The 20092-nt window shown below is 37.9% G+C and overlaps 1 protein-coding gene across 1 annotated transcript in view; it reads left to right on the top strand.

Annotated features, from left to right (window-relative positions):
* The window catches only part of CRPPA (CDP-L-ribitol pyrophosphorylase A), an 818587-nt gene that overhangs the window by 25217 nt on the left and 773278 nt on the right, over positions 1-20092 (top strand). The window contains exon 2 of the mRNA XM_053714116.1: positions 8385-8664. Within this exon, the coding sequence (XP_053570091.1) occupies positions 8385-8664 (280 nt within the window). The remainder of the gene's footprint in view (positions 1-8384; positions 8665-20092) is intronic.

Below are 20092 nucleotides of genomic sequence, written 5' to 3'. Positions count from 1 at the left end.
TGAGAGCAATGGATATGTCATGAGTCGCTGTTGCAGATACATTTTCCAAAGCATAACTTAGCACAAATGTAACCTTCTGTACAAGAAAAACCACTCACTATTGAAGATTAACATATTCTGGTACACTGCAGTAACTAAAATAAGGAATATGTTTGATAGCTGTCTGAAAAGAGAAGAGTGAGCATAAGTGTAATCAAAAGGACCAGGAAAACACCCAACATTTTGGTCCTAAACCAGACCAGGAATAACACCTGCTCACCTATGCTGTTAATGGAAGAACATATAAACATATGTCACTATGTAAATCAACAGGGGTACTTTTATATTATGAGGAAACCACCTGTGTGGTATTAGATCAGGGATTCAATCTCAGAAAATCATTTGAAGGTCATAGGCCAAGCATTAAGCTATTAATATAACAAGCCCTCGGGCTGTTGATATAAAGAATAGTAAAATATACATATATGTCTATTTCTACGCTTCTATTTAGACTACCATAGAGTTATAGAGGCTAAGAGAGAGTCTGCAGCTTAAGTACAAATAAAACCATTAACATCCGTGTTGGTAGAAGCTAGAGGACAAATATACTAGCACCAATATAAATTATATAAATTATAGGCTATTTTCTTAGAAGTCAATACCCCACTGCTCGGGTACGGGCCCTATACCCAGCAACAGGTGGAATAATAAAGTTAGAAACTAGGCATGAATTAGTGGTAGGCTAGTCCTCAGCCTAAGCCTGCAGACATGATGGCTCTAGACCCTTAGGCATATACTAGGATTTGCTTGTAGTTGTGGGATTATTTAAATACTTGCAGACCAAAAAAACCCAACAAAATAAATTAGTAAAAGAGATTGTACCCGCATCAAAGGTTGAACCCCCCATCTTTCACAAAATTATGTATACATCCAGCTATATTAGTTTTAGGAAGTTAACCACAATAATACCAAGTGACTCATATAAATAAGTAATGCAAGTGGTGTATGGGTATGGGAGTACATTAATTATATGGGTAGATAGACTTGAGAAGTATCCAAGAGACTTTCCCTAGTTGGTCAGACTCCAGTATATGAAATGTATGCATCCTGTAAATCCCAGAACTAACCAGAAGTTATTTCATTTAATATAGCCTTTTATAAAATAAAAAAACTATTAGGGGGACCAGAGATAAAAACAGTAAATCCCACCATCCTATCATAGTAGTAACAGTTTATATCAAAAGGACAAACCTCCATTAAGTGTAGAACAGGAGAAGTAAGCGTTCCTTATTAGTAAGGGTTAGCCTAATAGGGCTTCATAGTATACAGTAGAAGGGGGTAAACTCAACAGTAATAAGCATAAAAACTTTGCAAAGTCATTCTCTCTAATATCTCCAATACACATGTGAAGACCAAGAGAGCCAAAATCAGTGATCCTTTATCACAATCAACCAACCCCGGTACGGCAACATTCACAGTGTCCCAGATACTCCTTGTCTTCTAACCACCAGGGTAATGGTACCTCCAAGAGGATTTCCACTGCCAGGCTCCATGTGCTGCTGTGGTATGGGAAATAGTACAGGGTACGGGGTTGACCGCACAGCATTCCAGCCAGAAAACATCTTTGAAGCAGGACAGGGTCAACTTTAACCCGTCCTGCCACTTTTGAGGCAGTATGCGTCTCTCTCGGCAGTCAGTATGGGATTCAGCGTGACTGGTTTGTGGTCGCTAGGATTCTGCATACCTATTTGTACTTCGCAGGCGTCAGACTCCGAACCTAATTTTCTTGCCTCCTTTATGGAGATAGGGGTCCGGCTCTGTGATGCGCCATCACACTGTGCCAATCCATCTTGGGGTAGATCGCCCTGTTTCACTGGGGCCGTTACTGGGACGCCTGCATAAGGTAAGTCCATAGCGGATTGCAAAGTCTCTGCAAAGGTAAGCTGATACTTCTGCAGCAGGACCCTAATCTTGTTTAATAAATAACGAGCAGGTACCATGATGATCTTGGGTACTGGGTGTCTCCATTACCGGTAACTGAAAACAGAAGCCCTCTGTATCTCCTTACGGATATGATAGCCATTTGGTGCTAGACAGTGTCTTTATTAGGATCCTTCTCCCCATCCAGTGAAAAGATGGCCGCTCTCAAAAGGCCTCATCCAACAACGCCGCCGTGACAGGCAGAATTGCTTTACTTCTCGGTAGAATAAGAAAAGAATAAGAAAAATGGACCTCAGCGCCTAATGATAACCTTTGGGCCTGGGAAGGGGGACTCCTAGCTATTACCCAATGTAAGAAACAGAATATGAGAAAATCCCAGGCGCCTACCCTAAGGAGGCTAGGTGTGAATATCAAAAATTTTAGTGCTGTCTAAAATGTTTTTTAATACATAGATAATTAAAAACTTTTTTTTTTCTTTTTTTTCTTCTTTTTTTTTTCTTCTTTTTCCACAGGTGGATCCTTTTTTCCGTTTTTTCGTTTTTTCTCTGTGTTTTCTTCTTATTAATGTGTTTATACCAACTATCAAGCATCACCTTAGATTTGATTTGAAGATTTGTTTTGAAGATATGCATTTTTGAAGAATATTGGAGCACTCACATTTTATTTTGCTGTGACATTCCCACACTTAAATTTGTAACATTTGCACCTATTTGACAATCGTTTGGATACACGCTTTCTATTATTTTTGAAATTTCCAGCCACTGGATAACACTATTCAAAACAGGACTACAACAATTTTAGACTTCCCCTATTTTTTTGGATTCTGATTTTAGGCATTTTTTCACCAATAAATTTTTTTTTTTTTTTTTCCACTGTGAATCGTTTCACCAGAATTGTCTGCAATTGTTTTCACTTTTATGCATAATACCTTGCTGCATTACTGCATATAACTGCTTAAGGTTTTATCTCATTTATATCTCATTGTTTTTATTTCATTATTTTTATCGGATTATTTTATCTTATTATACCTGTTATTTATCATGGATCCATGAAGTTTTGTATGTAAATTTGTTTAAATTTGTCAACATTTATATTCAAGTTTTTAATTATCTATGTATTAAAACACATTTTAGACAGCACTGAAATTTTTGATATTCATACCTAGCCTTCTTAGGGTAGGCGCCTGGGATTTTCTCATATTCTTTACTTCTCGGTAGCCCCTGAGCTTCAGGTTTCGTATTTGAGATCTGTGGGCTAGTAGGCACCTGGTAGTTATCAAATTGGCTGAGCTGAACAGCCAAAAATATAGTTAATAATAATAGATAGCCGGAGTTATGGCTGCATGCGACCGTTCAGACTCAGAGCTGACTCCGCCCCCCCCTTTTAATGTATTTTTTATTTGAGACCTATTTTGTTTTGCGAAACAGTTAACCACAGCTCTCGTGACGCGTTAACCCGACTAGCGTTAACTTAAAGTTTACTTTCAACTTGTAATACCAGCACAATTTAACCCGGCGTACAAACAAAAACAAAAAACCCGATATTGCTAGCGAGCCACTTTATTTTATAATTAACATGTTTAAATGCCCATACTCTTAATTGTTATTAAAAACTAGCATTATTTTCATTGTATTTAAGTACAAGTACAAGTTAAAAGTGTAAAGTGTATATAATTAGACCTATGCCAGTATTGCAGATAGTTTAGCTACTCCCATTCAGTCTTGTTTGCAGTATTTTAAAGTGCAGTACAAATCCCCAAATCCTGAATTCCAAAATCCAAACATATTCTAAATTGAAACTTTTTAATTAATATTTTTTTAAAACAATAAAATGATCAAAAATTACTATTTTCCTTCCTGTAAGTCACAATCTTCTCTGCATGTGTTTTTTTTTGTGTTCTAAAATGCAAATAGCCTATATTTATTTAAAACAACAAAAATACCTTTGTGATTACAGTACTGTACTGTCTTTCTGAGGGTGTTATGTATACAAAACATATTTAATGATATTAAACTACCTTTAGGTTGCATGCGTAAGCTGTATTATGGCACGTAAATATTGCCTTAATGACATAAGAAAGTTCCTCTTCCATCCTCCTCTTCCATGCTCACTGAAACTGTCTCATTTTAACCCCTTGAGGACCAATGACGGAATTATTCCGTCATGAAACAATTGAGCAAACTGAAGCTGTGTCCTTAAGGGGTTAAAAGATGCAAATATTCTAAAATCTAAAATATTCTGAAATCCAAACCACTTCCAGTCCAAGCAGTTTGGATAAAGGGTTTTCTACCTGTATTTACGTGTCATAATACAGCTTATACATGCAACCTAAAGGCAGTTTTATATATTTTTAATATTTTGGCAGTACTATCAAAAAGATAATACAGTGTAATCAGAAAGGTAATAGTTGTTGTTTTAAATAAATATAGACAATCATTTGCAATTTAGAACACACACACAGCAAATTAAAAAGAAAAATGCTGGCAGAGAAGCTTGTGACTTAAAGGGACAGTTTACTCAAAATTTTTCTCCCCTTTAATTTGTTCCCAATGATCCACTTTACCTGCTGGAGTGTATTAAATTGTTTACAAGTAGCTCCTTTACCCTTATATTGGCATTTGAAATTGTTAATTTAGCATGTGGTATCCCCACCTATTCTGAAAGTTTGTGGCCCGCGAGTACCAGCTATAGATAAGCTTTGTAAACACAGCCAGCAGAAGAAATTACACTCCAGTCGGATATAGCAGAGATAAGGTAATACAATGTTGATTTCCATTGTTCTCTTCAAAGTACTGGTGATTGTTTTAAGGACAGATACAAGATAAAGAAGCAGGTATATGTGCACAATGTGATACAGTAATGAGATCTGATTATACCAACAAGCTCAACCCATTTTATTAGGTTGTGGCTTCAAAACACAAAATCAGAGCTTTAATATACACAAATAAGCCTTAAAAAGCTAATTTTCATACATTTTTTACTCTGCAGTTGGTAAAAAAAAGCAATTGTAAACACATTAAGTGAAAAACTATTTTACAGTATACTGTCCCTTTAATGAAAGAAAAAATTGCAATTTGAAATAATTTTATTTTTTAAAAAAATATTAGAAATGGACTGGATTCCAGAATTATTCTGGATATAGGGATTTGTACCTGTGTGTGTGTGTGTGTGTGTGTGTGTATGTATGTATATATATATATATATATATATATATATATATATATATATATATATATATATATATATACAGTATATATATATACACACACACACATGTATATATTATATGAATAAAGTATTATCTTCCCCTTATTTAATTTGTTTTACGTATTAGCTTGTCCACCTGTAAATACAGACTCACATACACCAGGACAATCCTTGTGCTCAGTGACAGTTATATCGCACACATCACAACACTCTCTTAGACAGTGAGCAGCGTCTAATTTATATGCATACTGCATCCTGCTCAATATCTAAGAGTTGGAGAAAAAAAACAAAACAATAATTATAGAAATGGACCTAACAAAGACTAGATTTAAAAAAAAAGAACTATATTTTTTTAGAAAAAGCTATACATCATGCTAACACATTTTATTATAACTGGCATCAATATATTTACATTGCTATTAGCATTTTTATACATTAATACTACACATGACCAGCCTGAATCATAGCAGCGCCTCTACGTACGTGTTTGGCAATACTTTTTCTTTTAATAATATTTTTACATGTCAAGTACATTGTTATTTTGAACATATTAATCACATAACAAGTTTTTTGTTACTATCAACATGATTTGTTTTCACAATTGTCTCCAGTTTCAGGCAGTCAAGGTTCAGCAGATAGGGGAGTGAAAGATACTTCCCCAACACACTTGTAATACCAAGAGCTTCCTTTCATCCGGCTCCTGCTCATATCACTAACTCACACCTGGAGAGTCTCCCATTGAGGGAGACACACCCTACTTTGTGTTGGTGTTATGTTGCCATATCTTATTGTTGCACAAACTACACTAACCAGGAGCACAAAAGTACATGTGTGTGGCAAGAATCCAAGAATGTATGTGGGTATTATTATACACTTTCTGCAGTAGTGTAGTCTTGTACAAGGGATGTAACCATGATTATCTTTCTAAGCCTAAACCTTTGCAGTATTATTATGCTCGATAACACAAAATAAGGTTGTGCAATTAAATGTATGTTCTTTTTAAAAACAAAACAAACTAATGATTCTGCATTCATACAACCATAACACTGTAAAATAAACAAATAACCTGAAAAAAAGTTTTTCCTTTATTTAACAATCCTGATGATTGTGGTGTGTATTAAAAGGAGGCACTTTTTATTGTGCTTTTACAGACTAATAATCCTAAATGATCGATATCTACACATTATTCCATCTCTTTTGGCTTTACCATCTTGCAGAAGTCTTACTTGGTGCTAAGTGGGAGCGCTTTCTGTTTCCTGAAACCTCTTCAGGCTGTATTTGATTGCAGAATCAGTCAATCTTAGTCAACAACATATCTTGCGATCCTATGCCTCTCTCAGTTGTAGTACCGCAACACTCTGTCTTGGGCCCCTTACTTTTCTTTCTCTATACATCCTCCCTTGGAAAACTTATAGCCTCCTTTGGATTCCAGTACCACTTATATGCTGATGATACCCAAATCTGTCTTTCTTCTCTTGATATCTCTCCCTCTTTACTCACCCAGTTTCCCAACTGCCTCTCTGCAATTTCCTCTTGGATGTCTTCACACTACTTCCAACTCAATCTGTCCCAAACTGAATTGCTTCTTATTCCCCCCCTCTTCGAGACATCCAACACCTGACATTTCTCTGACGGTTGGAGACTCTATTCTCAACACCTCACCCCAGGTCCGCTGTCTTAGGGTCACACTAGACTCAGAGCTTACATTCAACCCACATATACAAGCACTTACCAAATCTTGCCATTCACACCTACGCAACATTTCCAGAATTCTTCTCTTTCTTACTCAAAAAACTACAAAAATACTTATTTATTCCCTCATTTTGTCACACATTGATTATTGCAATCTACTCCTAAATGGTCTTCCAAAAAACTGCCTCTCCTCCTTCCAATCTATTATGAATGCTTCTGCTAGACTCATCCATCTAAGTCGCCGATCTACATCAGCTACTCCACTCTGCCAGTCTCTACACTGGCTCCCCATACACTCCAGAATACAATTTAATGTCTTAGCCCTAACTTACAAAGCACTCAATGGTTTAACTCCCAGATATATCTCCTCTCTCATCGGGAAATATTCCCCATCCCGTCCTCTTCGATCAACCTCTGACCTACGTCTCTCCACTCCTGTTATCCCTACGTCCCATTCCCGCTTCCAAAACTTTGCATGTTCTGCTCCTGTCCTCTGGAACTTGCTACCCCTCTCCATAAGACTGTCTCCAACCTTGTATAGATTCAGACTCTCCTTGAAAACCCACCTATTCAGAGAGGCTTACCATCTCTCCTCCATCTCTCATCCTAACCAAACTAATACATGAACTGCCTGACTCACTGCTGCAATTACAAACAATGTGACAAGCTACCCCAACCTTATGTCTCTGCACCCTAAATCTGTAGACTGTGAGCTCCCAGGAGAAGGGCCCTCTTCCTCCTGTACTAGATTTGTTTAGTTTTGTTTTGTATTTTATCACAAATCCTTGTCATTGTATACCCCTATCATTGTACCCAGCACTACGGAATTTGGTGGCGCTATACAAATACATAATAATATTAATAAAAAACTCTTAAATTGATTTCCCACTCTCCTGAAGCAGGTCCCTCAAATGTTACAAATATTCCTGGTGAGATTGACATATATACTAAATGGAACATCACATAGACTGCTTCATTTACTAGTTCTGGTATGAACATCTCACTCTAATAGCACTATCTTTCATGCAATTATGTTTATACTTTGAATCTCACTACATAAAAAAAAAAAATCCTTATATAAAGCCAGCATCTGCTAGGGCAGCTATTTTGCAATTCCACTGCAAATTATTTTATATTAAAGGGACGTTAAACTCACAGCATATAACCACAAAGCACTGCATTTGCAAATTAAACATTTTAAACTAATTTAACATGCTGTTAGAGCAGTTTATAGTGTTTTGTAAATTAAGAGCAGATCGGGGATACACCATTTAATAAGTCTGGTGGAATGCATGGTCCTGGTGATCCATTACTGTTGCCAGTTACAGAAAGAATAAATGAGCTAACTTAACCAATAACTGTGCAGAATGTTGCAATCTCAGTTTTCACCACATGTATTTTACAGCAAAAGCAGGCAAAACAAATAATGGCATTATAGTGTGTTTTTATTTTTATTTCCTATAAATAATAATAAAAAAATAACGCCTCTAACATGATATCTGTATTATAAACTGCTTTTAAGGCAATTTTGCAGCTGAATTTATCTACTGTTCGTTTTGTTTCAGAGTCAAATGGATTCACAATATTGTTGTAGTTGCGGCACCAGAAAATGTTGACTTGATGAAGACGATTGTTCATAAGTATAACCATAAGCGTATCACAATAGTGGAAGGTGGCTTGACACGTCACAGGTCCATATTCAATGGACTTAAAGTCTTCTCAGAAGATTATCCATTCGACTCATCAATTCAGAAACCTGATGTGGTTATAATTCATGATGCTGTGCGGCCTTTTGTGGAGGAAGATATTTTATTTAAAGTAGCATCAGCTGCAAGACAACATGGGGTATGTTTTCACTGTTGGTTTATAGTAGTGTGAATGTTACATAATGATACAAGAACTCTTTTCCTGAAGGTTCTTTGATAATTAGATTCCTTTGAAATGATGGCCCTTATTTGCCAGTATGTTTCTGAGAAGGAAAATCATTGAGATGCATTACATGATTTTGTAGAATGCTTACAGTCTAGTCCAAAATAAACTTTCATGATTCAGATAGGGCATGTCATTTTAAAACAACTTTCAATCTACTTTTATCACCAATTTGCTTTGTTATCTGGTATTCTTAGTTTACAAACTAAACCTAGGTAGGCTCATATGCTAATTTCTTAGACCTTGAAGGTCACCTCTTATCTGAATGATTTTTTTCACAGTTTTTTTTACCACTAGAGGGCATTAGTCAATGTGTGTCATATAGATAACATTGTGCTCACCCACGTGGAGTTACCTAGGAGCCAGCACTGATTGGCTCAAATGCAAGTCTGTCAAAGAACTAAAAATAAGGGGGCAGTTTGCACAGGCTTAGATACAAGGTAATCCACAGAGGTAAATTAGTATATTAATATAACTGTGTTGATTATGCAAAACTAGGGAATGGGTAATAAAGGGAGTATCTGTTTTTTGAAACAATAAAAATGATGGTGTAGACTGTCCCTTTAAGTAGTTTCTTTACATGCATTGCAATACTGCGTGGTATGCACTAGCTATAATACTGGTCAGTATCATCATTGACATACATCATTGTAGATTATATTGACCAAACAAAATGCAATTACCTTAGATAATTTATAAGATAAGACTGTCTGTCACCTGGGGGGGGGTCTGTCTATATACAATTGTGATGTTTATTGGTAAAATGGCATCTGATGATGATGATTAAAGCTGCAGTAGGAATTCTCAGGGAGGCTGGTCTTATGGGTGATTGTAGTCAAGGGAGACTTCCCTTGAGTGCGTAACTTCCCTTTAGCAAAGAGGTCTAAATCTATAAAATAGATACACATCTATTGATGAAGGAAATGGCAAAACAATATGTTGTAACAAGTGGGTTTTGAGTATTTATTCTTCAAGAGTGGGATGAGATAAAGTCAAGAGAAGCGGATGGAAAAAAATCAAGATGAGCAGCACATAGTTTACATAAGTGGTCTGGCCTATTTCTTTCCTAAGATATAGAGAGTCCACTATGTCATTCAATTACTAGTGGCATATTCACTCCTGGCCAGCAGGAGGAGAAAAAGAGCACCACAGCAAAGCTGTTAAGTGTCACTCTCCCCTACCCATAATCCCCCAGTCATTCTCTTTGCCTCTGTCAATGGAGGAGGTGAAGTTTGGTGTCTGAAGAAATTAATTCCTTTTTCGAGTACTTTTCCCTGCAAGCAAGGATTTGGGTTTAGCTGAGTCCATGTCAATCTCTTTAGTAGAGTAGTGGTGGCTTTTAAGCAGTTAGGAAGTTGTGAGGTAGTCCTTACTTTGTTTTCTAACACTCCTTCCACGAGTTATTGCTCGTATCAAACAAGAGAGAGCATCAGTAATTCTAATAGCTCCTGCATGGTCTCGCAGGATCTGTTATGCAGACCTAGTGAAGATGTCTTCTCGGACGCCTTGGAGGTTGCCTCTGAGGAAGGACCTTTTTAACTCAGGGTCCAGGAGATTGAACGCTTAGTTCTGTCTAAGCGTGGATTTTCTGAGTCGGTCATTGAGACTATGATCCAGGCTCGCAAGCCTGTTACTCGAAAAAATTTACCATAAGGTATGGTGTAAACTTCCTTTATTGGTGTGAATCTAAGGGCTACTCTTGGAGTAGGGTCAGGATTCCTAGAATTTTGTCCTTTTCTCCAGTAAGGTCTGTAGAAAGTGTTGTCAGTCAGTTCTCTGAAAGGTCAGATTTCTGCATTATCTATTTTGTTACACAAGCGTCTGGCGGATGTGCCAGATGTTCAAATCTTTTTGTCAGGCCCTGGTCAGAATCAGGCCTGTGTTTAAACCTGTTGCTCCCCCTTGGAGACTTAAAGGGCCACTAACCCAAAATCCTTTCTTTCATGATTCAGATAGAGAATAGAAATTTAAACACAATTTACTTCCATAATTTATTTTGCTTCATTTGTAAATAACCTTATTTGAAGAAAAAGCAATGGCACATGGTGAGCCAATCACACGATGCTTCTATGTGCAGCAACCAATCAGCAGCTAGTGAGCATATCTAGATATGCTTTTCATCAAAGAATATCAAGAGAATAAAACAAATTAGATAATATAAGTAAATTAGAAAGATGTTTAAAATTGCATTCTCTTTCTAAATCATAAAAGAAAACATGTGGGTGGCATGTACCTTTAATCTTGTTTTTAAAGTTTTGCAGCAGGCTCTGTTTGAGCTAATGCGTTCCATATATATTAGGTTGTTATCTTGGAAGGTTTTGTTTCTTATTGCTAATCATCTTCTGCTTGGAGCATTTCAAAACTCTTGACTTTGCAGTGTGATTCACCTTACCTTATCTTTCATGCGGATAAGGCGTTTTTTTGTACTTAATTGGGGTTTCTTCCTAAAGTCGTTTCAGATAGAAATATTAATCAGGAAATTGTTGTTCCTTCTCTCTGTCCCCAATCCTTCTTCTCATAAAGAAACGTCTGTTGTACAACTTGGATGTTTGCGCATGCTCTAAAATTCTACCTACAGGCGACTATATAAGGATTTTCGCCAGTCTTCTGCCCTGTTTTGTTTGTTTCTCAGGAAAGCGTAAGAGTCAGATGGCTACTTCTACTTCTCTTTCCCTCTGGTTGAGAAGTATGATTCGTTTTACTTATGAGACTGCTGGACAGCGGCCTCCTGAGAGAATTACAGCTCATTCCACTAGGGCTGTCTCCTCTTCTTGGGCTTTCAAAGATGAAGATTCTGTGGTGCAGCTTTGCAAGGCTGCAACTTGGTCCTCTCTGCATACTTTTTCCAAATTTTATACTTTTGCCTCGGCTGAGGCCTCTTTTGGGAGAAAGGTTCTTTAAGCGGTGGTGCCTTCTGTTTAGGTCTGCCTGTCTTGGTTCCCACTAGTAATTGAATGACGTTGTGAACTCTCCATATCTTAGGAAAGAAAACAAAATTTATGCTTACCTGATAAATTTATTTCTTTCCAGACCCCACCCTTTATTAAGTCTGTTATTTTTGACCAAACCTCAGGCACCTCTACACCTTTGTGTTATTCTTTTTTCCATTTCCCTTCGGTCGAATGACTGGGGATTATGGGTAGGGGAGTGACACTTAACAGCTATGCTGTGGTGCTCTTTGCCTACTCCTGCTGGCCAGGAGTGAATAACCCACTAGTAATTGAATGACGTTGTGGGCTCTCCATATTTATCAGGTAAGCATAAATTTTATTTTTTACTACCTGCATGTTGCACCAGTACAAGAAATAGCGTAATGTGTAAATTACAGAGTGACTAAAATGATTCTCTGCACGCTGTATAGCTGATTGCAGAATAAATGTTTAGTGCCCTGTTGTTTAAGAACAATACTTCATTTAAACACAGTTTTTTTTTTTCATCTATAAATACTTTCTTGTAAGTGAAGAAATTGGAGTTGACTCAGTATATTAATATTATAGAGTATACTTTCTTATCCTTTTACTCAACATTTTCTGCTAAATTATATTGTACTTTTATATTATATTGTATCCTCATAAATAAATGAATTTGGTAATACTTTTAAAAGGGACACATGATTCAGATAGAACATGCAGTTTTAAGAGACTTTCCAATTTACTTACATTATCAATTGTGCACAGTCTTTTTATATGCACATATAAAGATATATGCAAGCTACTACTGAGCGTGTGCAAAAGTTCACAGTGTATACGTATATGAGTCTGTCATTAGCTGTACATCTACTGTGTGTTTAACAAATAGTAGTGCAGAGTCAATAATCTTAAAATTAGAACATGCAATTTTCTTATTGTTATAACCCTTTAATACAAATTTTAATTAATTTTGTTTCAATATACAGTACTGGCTCTAAACACTGGTTTCTGTGTGATACACATGCTATCTTATTGCTCAGTAATTACTTTAGTTATTTGTTTAGGTTCTTTTTTTTTCACAAATTGGTAAATATCTATTGAATTTACATTGTAGCACTTAAAGGGACATTGTACACTAGATTTTTTGTTGCATACATATTTTGTAGTTGATCCATTTATATTTATATGGAGTGTTTTTGTATAAATATATAGTTTTGCTTATTTTTAAATAACATTCACCTAGATTACAAGTTTTGCGCTATAGAGGGTGCAAAACAAACGCAACAAAAGTTGCGTTTTTCACCCTCCATAGCGCTGCCATTACGAGTTTTTGAAAAGCCGCCTTGTGCGTGTAATATGGTTGCATTAAAGTGAAGGAAAACTTTGATGAATGAAAGCCTGTTTTTTAAAAATACTATTAAAAACAGGGGCACTTTCATTCATCAAAGTTTACAAAGCAGGCCGTTTTGATTAAAAATTTACCTTTTTTTTTCTTTTCAAAGCCAGAGCAGGCATCCCCCTCCTGGAAATCCTCCCTTCACACGTCATCAATGACTAATCCGGCTTCCTCCAATCACAGGCATGGCCTCAGGGCAATGACTACCCTGGGGGGAAAGCCGTGATTGGAGGAAGCCGGATTAGTCATTGCTTGATGTGTGCAGAGAGGATTTCAGGAGGGGGAAGCTTCTCTGGCTGTTGAAAAGAAAAAAAGGTAAGTTTTTAATCAAAACGGGCTGCTTTGTAAACTTTGATGAATGAAAGTGCCCCTGTTTTTAATAGTATTTTTAAAAACAAACACTAAATAAAGTTATTAACCCTTAAACATCTGGCCTCCCACATCACTGCCACTAAATAAACCTATTGACTCCTAACTGCCAGCCCTCCCACATTGCAAAACACTAAAATAAACTATTAACCCCTAAACCTAACAACCCCTTAACTTTAAATTAAAATGACAAGATCCATATCTTAAAATAAATAAAAACGTACCTGTGAAATTAAAAAAAAAACTAAAAATAAAATAACTATCAATTAAATTACAAATTAAAAAAACCTAACCCTGTTAAAAAAATATGAAAATCTACAATTACAAAAAATAAAAAATACTAAATTACAAAAAATAAAAAAATACTAAAGTACAAAAAATAGATTAGCAAACACTAAATTAACGAAAATAACAAACGAAATATCCAAAATAAAAACAATTACACCTAATCTATAGCATATAAAAATAAAAAATGCCCCCCTAAAATAAAAAAAAACCCTAGCCTACAATAAACTACCAAAAGCCTTTAAAATGGCCTTTTGTAGGGCATTGCCCTAAAGAAATCATCTGTAAAAAAATACAAAGACCCCCCAACAGTAAAACCCACCACCTAACCAACCCCCCAAAATAAAAAACCTAACTCTAAGAAATAACCTAATCTACCCATTGCCCTGAAAAGGGCATTTGTATGGGGCATTGCCCTTAAAAGGGCATTGAGCTCTTTTAAGAAAGTCCAAAAACCCTATTCTAAAAAAAAAAAAACACCCAAAAAAAGTTTAAAAGAACCTAACACTAACAGTTTTTGAAGTCCAGACATCCAGGCGGCGAGAAGTCTTCATCCAAACGGCGAGGTCTTCACCCATCAGGGTGACGTCTTTTATCTTCATCCAGAAGGCATCTTCTATCTTCATCCCAGCGGCGTGGAGCGGCTCCATCCTGAAGACATCCGGTGCAGAGCATCCTCTCCATATGGTCGCCGTATACTGAATCTTCAATGCAAGGGAGCCTTTTCAAAATGGCGTCCCTTGCATTCCTATTGGCTTATTTTGATTTTGGAAATTCAAATCAACCAATAGGATGAAAGCTACTGAAATCCTATTGGCTATTCAAATCAGCCAATAGAATTTCAGTAGCTCTCATCCTATTGGCTGATTTGAATTTCCAAAATCAAATCAGCCAATAGGAATGCAAGGGACGCCATTTTGAAAAGGCTCCCTTGCATTGAAGATTCAGTATGTGGCGGCGACCGTATGAAGAAGATGCTCCACACCGGATGTCTTCAGGATGGAGCCGCTCCGAGCCGCCGGCATGAAAATAGACACCTCCTAAATGGATGAAGACCTCCCCGCCTGGTTGTCCGGACTTTAAAAACTGTAAGTGGATCGTTGGGGGTTAGTGTTTTTCAGGGCAATAGGTAGCTTAGGTTTTTTTTTAAAGTTGGGTTTAGTGATGTCGCGAATAGTTCGCGGCGAACATAGCGCGTTCGCCGCGGCGGGCGAACATATGCGATGTTCGGTCCGCCCCCTATTCGTCATCATTGAGTAAACTTTGACCCTGTACCTCACAGTCAGCAGACACATTCCAGCCAATCAGCAGCAGACCCTCCCTCCCAGACCCTCCCACCTCCTGGACAGCATCCATTTTAGATTCATTCGGAAGCTGCATTCTTAGTGAGAGGAAGGACAGTGTAGCTGCTGCTGATTTAATAGGGAAATCGATAGCTAGGCTAGTGTATTCAGTGTCCACTACAGTCCTGAAGGACTCATCTGATCTCTGCTGTAAGGACAGCACCTCAAAAAGCCCTTTTTAGGGCTAGAACATCAGTCTGCTTTTTTTTTTCCCCTGTGTAATCTAATTGCAGTTGCCTGCCTGCCAGCGTGTGTGTCAGGCTCACAGCGTATACTGTGCCCACTTTCCCAGTGCCACCACTCATATCTGGTGTAACAGTAGTGTACATTTAAAAAACACAACACTATAGCAGTCAGTTTCCTTCACACGTGTGCGTTTCAGGGCCTGCCAGGGCACAGTGTCACACCAGTGCAACTCATATCTGGTGTAACAGTGGTGTACATTTAACCCCTTAACGACCAAGGACGTGCAGGGTACATCCTCTAAAAATAGTCCCTTAACGACCAAGGACGTACCCTGCACGTCCTCGGTCTGGAAAGCTGCTGGAAGCGATCCTGATCACTTCCAGCTGCTTTCCGGTTATTGCAGGATGCCTGCAATAACAAATTTTACCCCTCCGGTGTAGAGAGAGCCACTCTGTGGCCCTCTCTGCACCGGACATCGATGGCAGCATTTGTTGGTGGATGGGAGCTGAAGTGGGAGGCGGGTGGGCGGCCATCAATGAGGTCTAAGTGAGAGAGAGGGGCGGGATCGGGATCGCCGTGGGCACGCGTGTGTGCACGGGAGGAGGCGGGCGGGCGCGTGCACGGGGAGGGAGCGGGTGGGAACCGCTACACTACATAATTTTTTTTTGAAAGTCGGAGAAAGGGGGGGGGGGTGTAAATAAATATATATATATATATATATATATATATATATATATATATATATATATATATAAATCTAAGGGATCTGGGAGCGGGTGGGAGATTGGTCTTGAGGGGGGGGGGATGCTACACTACAGAAAAATGAGAAAAAAATAAAAATAAACATTTATTTAAAAAAGGATTTAAAAAAAAAAAAAAAAAAAGATACCGTTTTTTTTAGTACTGGCAGACTTTCTGCCAGTATTTAAGATGGCGGGGACAATTGTGGGGTGGGGGAGGGAAGAGAGCTCTTTGGGAGGGATCAGGGGGTCTGATGTGTGAGGTGGGAAGCTGATCTCTACACTAAAGCTAAAATTAACCCTGCAAGCTCCCTACAAGCTACCTAATTAACCCCTTCACTGCTGGGCATAATTCACGTGTTGTGCGCAGTGGCATTTAGCAGCCTTATAATTACCAAAAAGCAACACCAAAGCCATATATGTCTGATATTTCTGAATAAAGGGGATCCCAGAGAAGCATTTGCAACCATTTGTGCCATAATTGCACAAGCTCGGCTAGATTTAGAGTTTGGCGGCCAAAGGGGTGCGTTAGCTACGCGTGCTTTTTTCCCCCCCGCACCTTTTAAATACCGCTGGTATTTAGAGTTCACAGAATGGCTGGGTTTTCAGTGCGTTGGGCTCCAAAAAGGGAGCGTAGAGCATAATTTAACGCCACTGCAACTCTCGATACCAGCGGTGCTTACGGACGCGGCCAGCTTAAAAAACGTGCTCGTGCACGATTCCCCCATAGAAAACAATGGGGCTGTTTGAGCTGAAAAAAAACCTAACACCTGCAAAAAAGCAACGTTCAGCTCCTAACGCAGCCCCATTGTTTCCTATGGGGAAACACTTCCTACGTCTGCACCTAACACTCTAACATGTACCCCGAGTCTAAACACCCCTAACCTTACACTTATTAACCCCTAATCTGCCGCCCCCGCTATCGCTGACCCCTGCATATTATTTTTAACCCCTAATCTGCCGCTCCGTACACCCCCGCCACCTACATTATCCCTATGTACCCCTAATCTGCTGCCCTAACATAGCCGACCCCTATATTATATTTATTAACCCCTAATCTGACGCCCCCAACGTCGCCTCCACCTAACTACACTTATTAACCCCTAATCTGCCGACCGGACCTGAGCGCTACTATAATAAATGTATTAACCCCTAATCCGCCTCACTCCCGCCTCAATAACCCTATAATAAATAGTATTAACCCCTAATCTGCCCTCCCTAACATTGCCGACACCTAACTTCAAGTATTAACCCCTAATATGCCGACAGGACCTCACCGCTACTCTAATAAATTTATTAACCCCTAAAGCTAAGTCTAACTTTAACCCTAACACCCCCCTAAATTAAATATAATTTAAATCTAACGAAATAAATTAACTCTTATTAAATAAATTATTCCTATTTAAAGCTAAATACTTACCTGTAAAATAAACCCTAATATAGCTACAATATAAATTATAATTATATTGTAGCTATTTTAGGATTAATATTTATTTTACAGGCAACTTTGTAATTATTTTAACCAGGTACAATAGCTATTAAATAGTTAATAACTATTTAATAGTTACCTAGTTAAAATAATTACAAAATTACCTGTGAAATAAATCCTAACCTAAGTTACAATTAAACCTAACACTACACTATCAATAAATTAATTAAATAAAATACCTACAATTATCTACAATTAAACCTAACACTACACTATCAATAAATAAATTAAATACAATTCCTACAAATAAATACAATTAAATAAACTAACTAAAGTACAAAAAATAAAAAAGAACTAAGTTACAAAAAATAAAAAAATATTTACAAACATAAGAAATAAATTACAACAATTTTAAACTAATTACACCTACTCTAAGCCCCCTAATAAAATAACAAAGCCCCCCAAAATAAAAAAATGCCCTACCCTATTCTAAATTACAAAAGTTCAAAGCTCTTTTACCTTACCAGCCCTTAAAAGGGCCCTTTGCGGGGCATGCCCCAAAGAATTCAGCTCTTTTGCCTGTAAAAAAACCCCATACAATACCCCCTCAACATTACAACCCACCACCCACATACCCCTAATCTAACCCAAACCCCCCTTAAATAAACCTAACACTAAGCCCCTGAAGATCTTCCTACCTTGTCTTCACCATGCCAGGTATCACCGATCGTTCCAGGCTCCGAAATCTTCATCCAAGCCCAAGCGGGGGCTAGACATCCATCATCTGGCTGAAGTCTTCTATCAAGCGACGGCTGAAGAGGTCCAGAAGAGGCTCCAAAGTCTTCATCCTATCGGGGCAGAAGAGTAGATCCGGACCGGCAACCATCTTCTTCCAAGCGGCATCTTCTATCTTCATCCGATGACGACCGGCTCCATCTTGAAGACCTCCACCGCGGATCCATCCTCTTCTTCCGACGACTTCCCGACGAATGACGGTTCCTTTAAGAGACGTCATCCAAGATGGCGTTCCTGGAATTCCGATTGGCTGATAGGATTCTATCAGCCAATCGGAATTAAGGTAGGAAAATTCTGATTGGCTGATGGAATCAGCCAATCAGAATCAAGTTCAATCCGATTGGCTGATCCAATCAGCCAATCAGATTGAGCTCTCATTCTATTGGCTATTCCGATCAGCCAATAGAATGCGAGCTCAATCTGATTGGCTGATCGGATCAGCCAATCGGATTGAACTTGATTCTGATTGGCTGATTCCATCAGCCAATCTGAATTTTCCTACCTTAATTCCGATTGGCTGATAGAATCCTATCAGCCAATCGGAATTCGAGGGACGCCATCTTGGATGACGTCCCTTAAAGGAACCATCATTCTTCAGTTGGACGTCGGAAGAAGAGGATCGGTCCGCGCTGGAGGTCTTCAAGATGGAGCCGTTCCTCATCGGATGAAGATAGAAGATGCCGCTTGGATCAAGATGCTTGCCGGTCCGGATGTCCTCTTCTGCCCGGATAGGATGAGGATTTCTTCCCGAAGATGGACTTCTTCATTTGCCGGTTGGATCCAGACTTCAGCCGGAGGATGGACGTCACTCTTCAGCCCCTGCTTGGGCTTGGAGGAAGATATCGGAGGCTCTTCTGGACAGATTGGGACCCGGTGTGGTGAAGACAAGGTAGGGAGATCTTCAGGGGCTTAGTGTTAGGTTTATTTAAGGGGGGTTTGGGTTAGATTAGGGGTATGTGGGTGGTGGGTTGTAATGTTGGGGGGGGGGTATTGTATTTTTTTTTTTTTACAGGCAAAAGAGCTGAATTATTTGGGGCATGCCCCGAAAAGGGCCCTTTTCAGGGCTGGTAAGGTAAAAGAGCTTTTCTATTTTTATTTTAGAATAGGGTAGGGAATTTTTTTATTTTGGGGGGCTTTGTTATTTTATTAGGGGGCTTAGAGTAGGTGTAATTAGTTTAAAATTGTTGTAATATTTTTCTAATGTTTGTAAATATTTTTTTTATTTTTTGTAACTTAGTTCTTTTTTATTTTTTGTACTTTAGTTAGTTTATTTCATTGTATTTATTTGTAGGTATTTTATTTAATTTATTTATTCATAGTGTAGTGTTAGGTTTAATTGTAGATAATTGTAGGTATTGTATTTAATTAATTTAATGATAGTGTAGTGTTAGGTTTAATTGTAACTTAGGTTAGGATTTATTTTACAGGTAATTTTGTAATTATTTTAACTATTTTAGCTATTAAATAGTTATTAACTATTTAATAGCTATTGTACCTGGTTAAAATAATTACAAAGTTGCCTGTAAAATAAATATTAATCCTAAAATAGGTACAATATAATTATAATTTATATTGTAGCTATATTAGGATTTATTTTACATGTAAGTATTTAGCTTTAAATAGGAATAATTTATATAATAAGAGTTAATTTATTTCGTTAGATTTAAATTATATTTAACTTAGGGGGGTGTTAGGGTTAGGGTTAGACTTAGCTTTAGGGGTTAATCCATTTATTAGAGTAGCGGTGAGCTCCGGTCAGCAGATTAGGGGTTAATTCTTGAAGTTAGCTGTCGGCGATGTTAGGGAGGGCATATTAGGGGTTAATACTATTTATTACAGGGTTATTGAGGGAGTGAGGTGGATTAGGGGTTAATACATTTATTATACTAGCG

Source organism: Bombina bombina, chromosome 5 (assembly GCF_027579735.1).
Source record: "Bombina bombina isolate aBomBom1 chromosome 5, aBomBom1.pri, whole genome shotgun sequence".
In the NCBI taxonomy this organism is placed as follows: Eukaryota; Metazoa; Chordata; class Amphibia; order Anura; family Bombinatoridae; genus Bombina; species Bombina bombina.
This window is presented reverse-complemented; position numbering and strand designations above follow the sequence as displayed.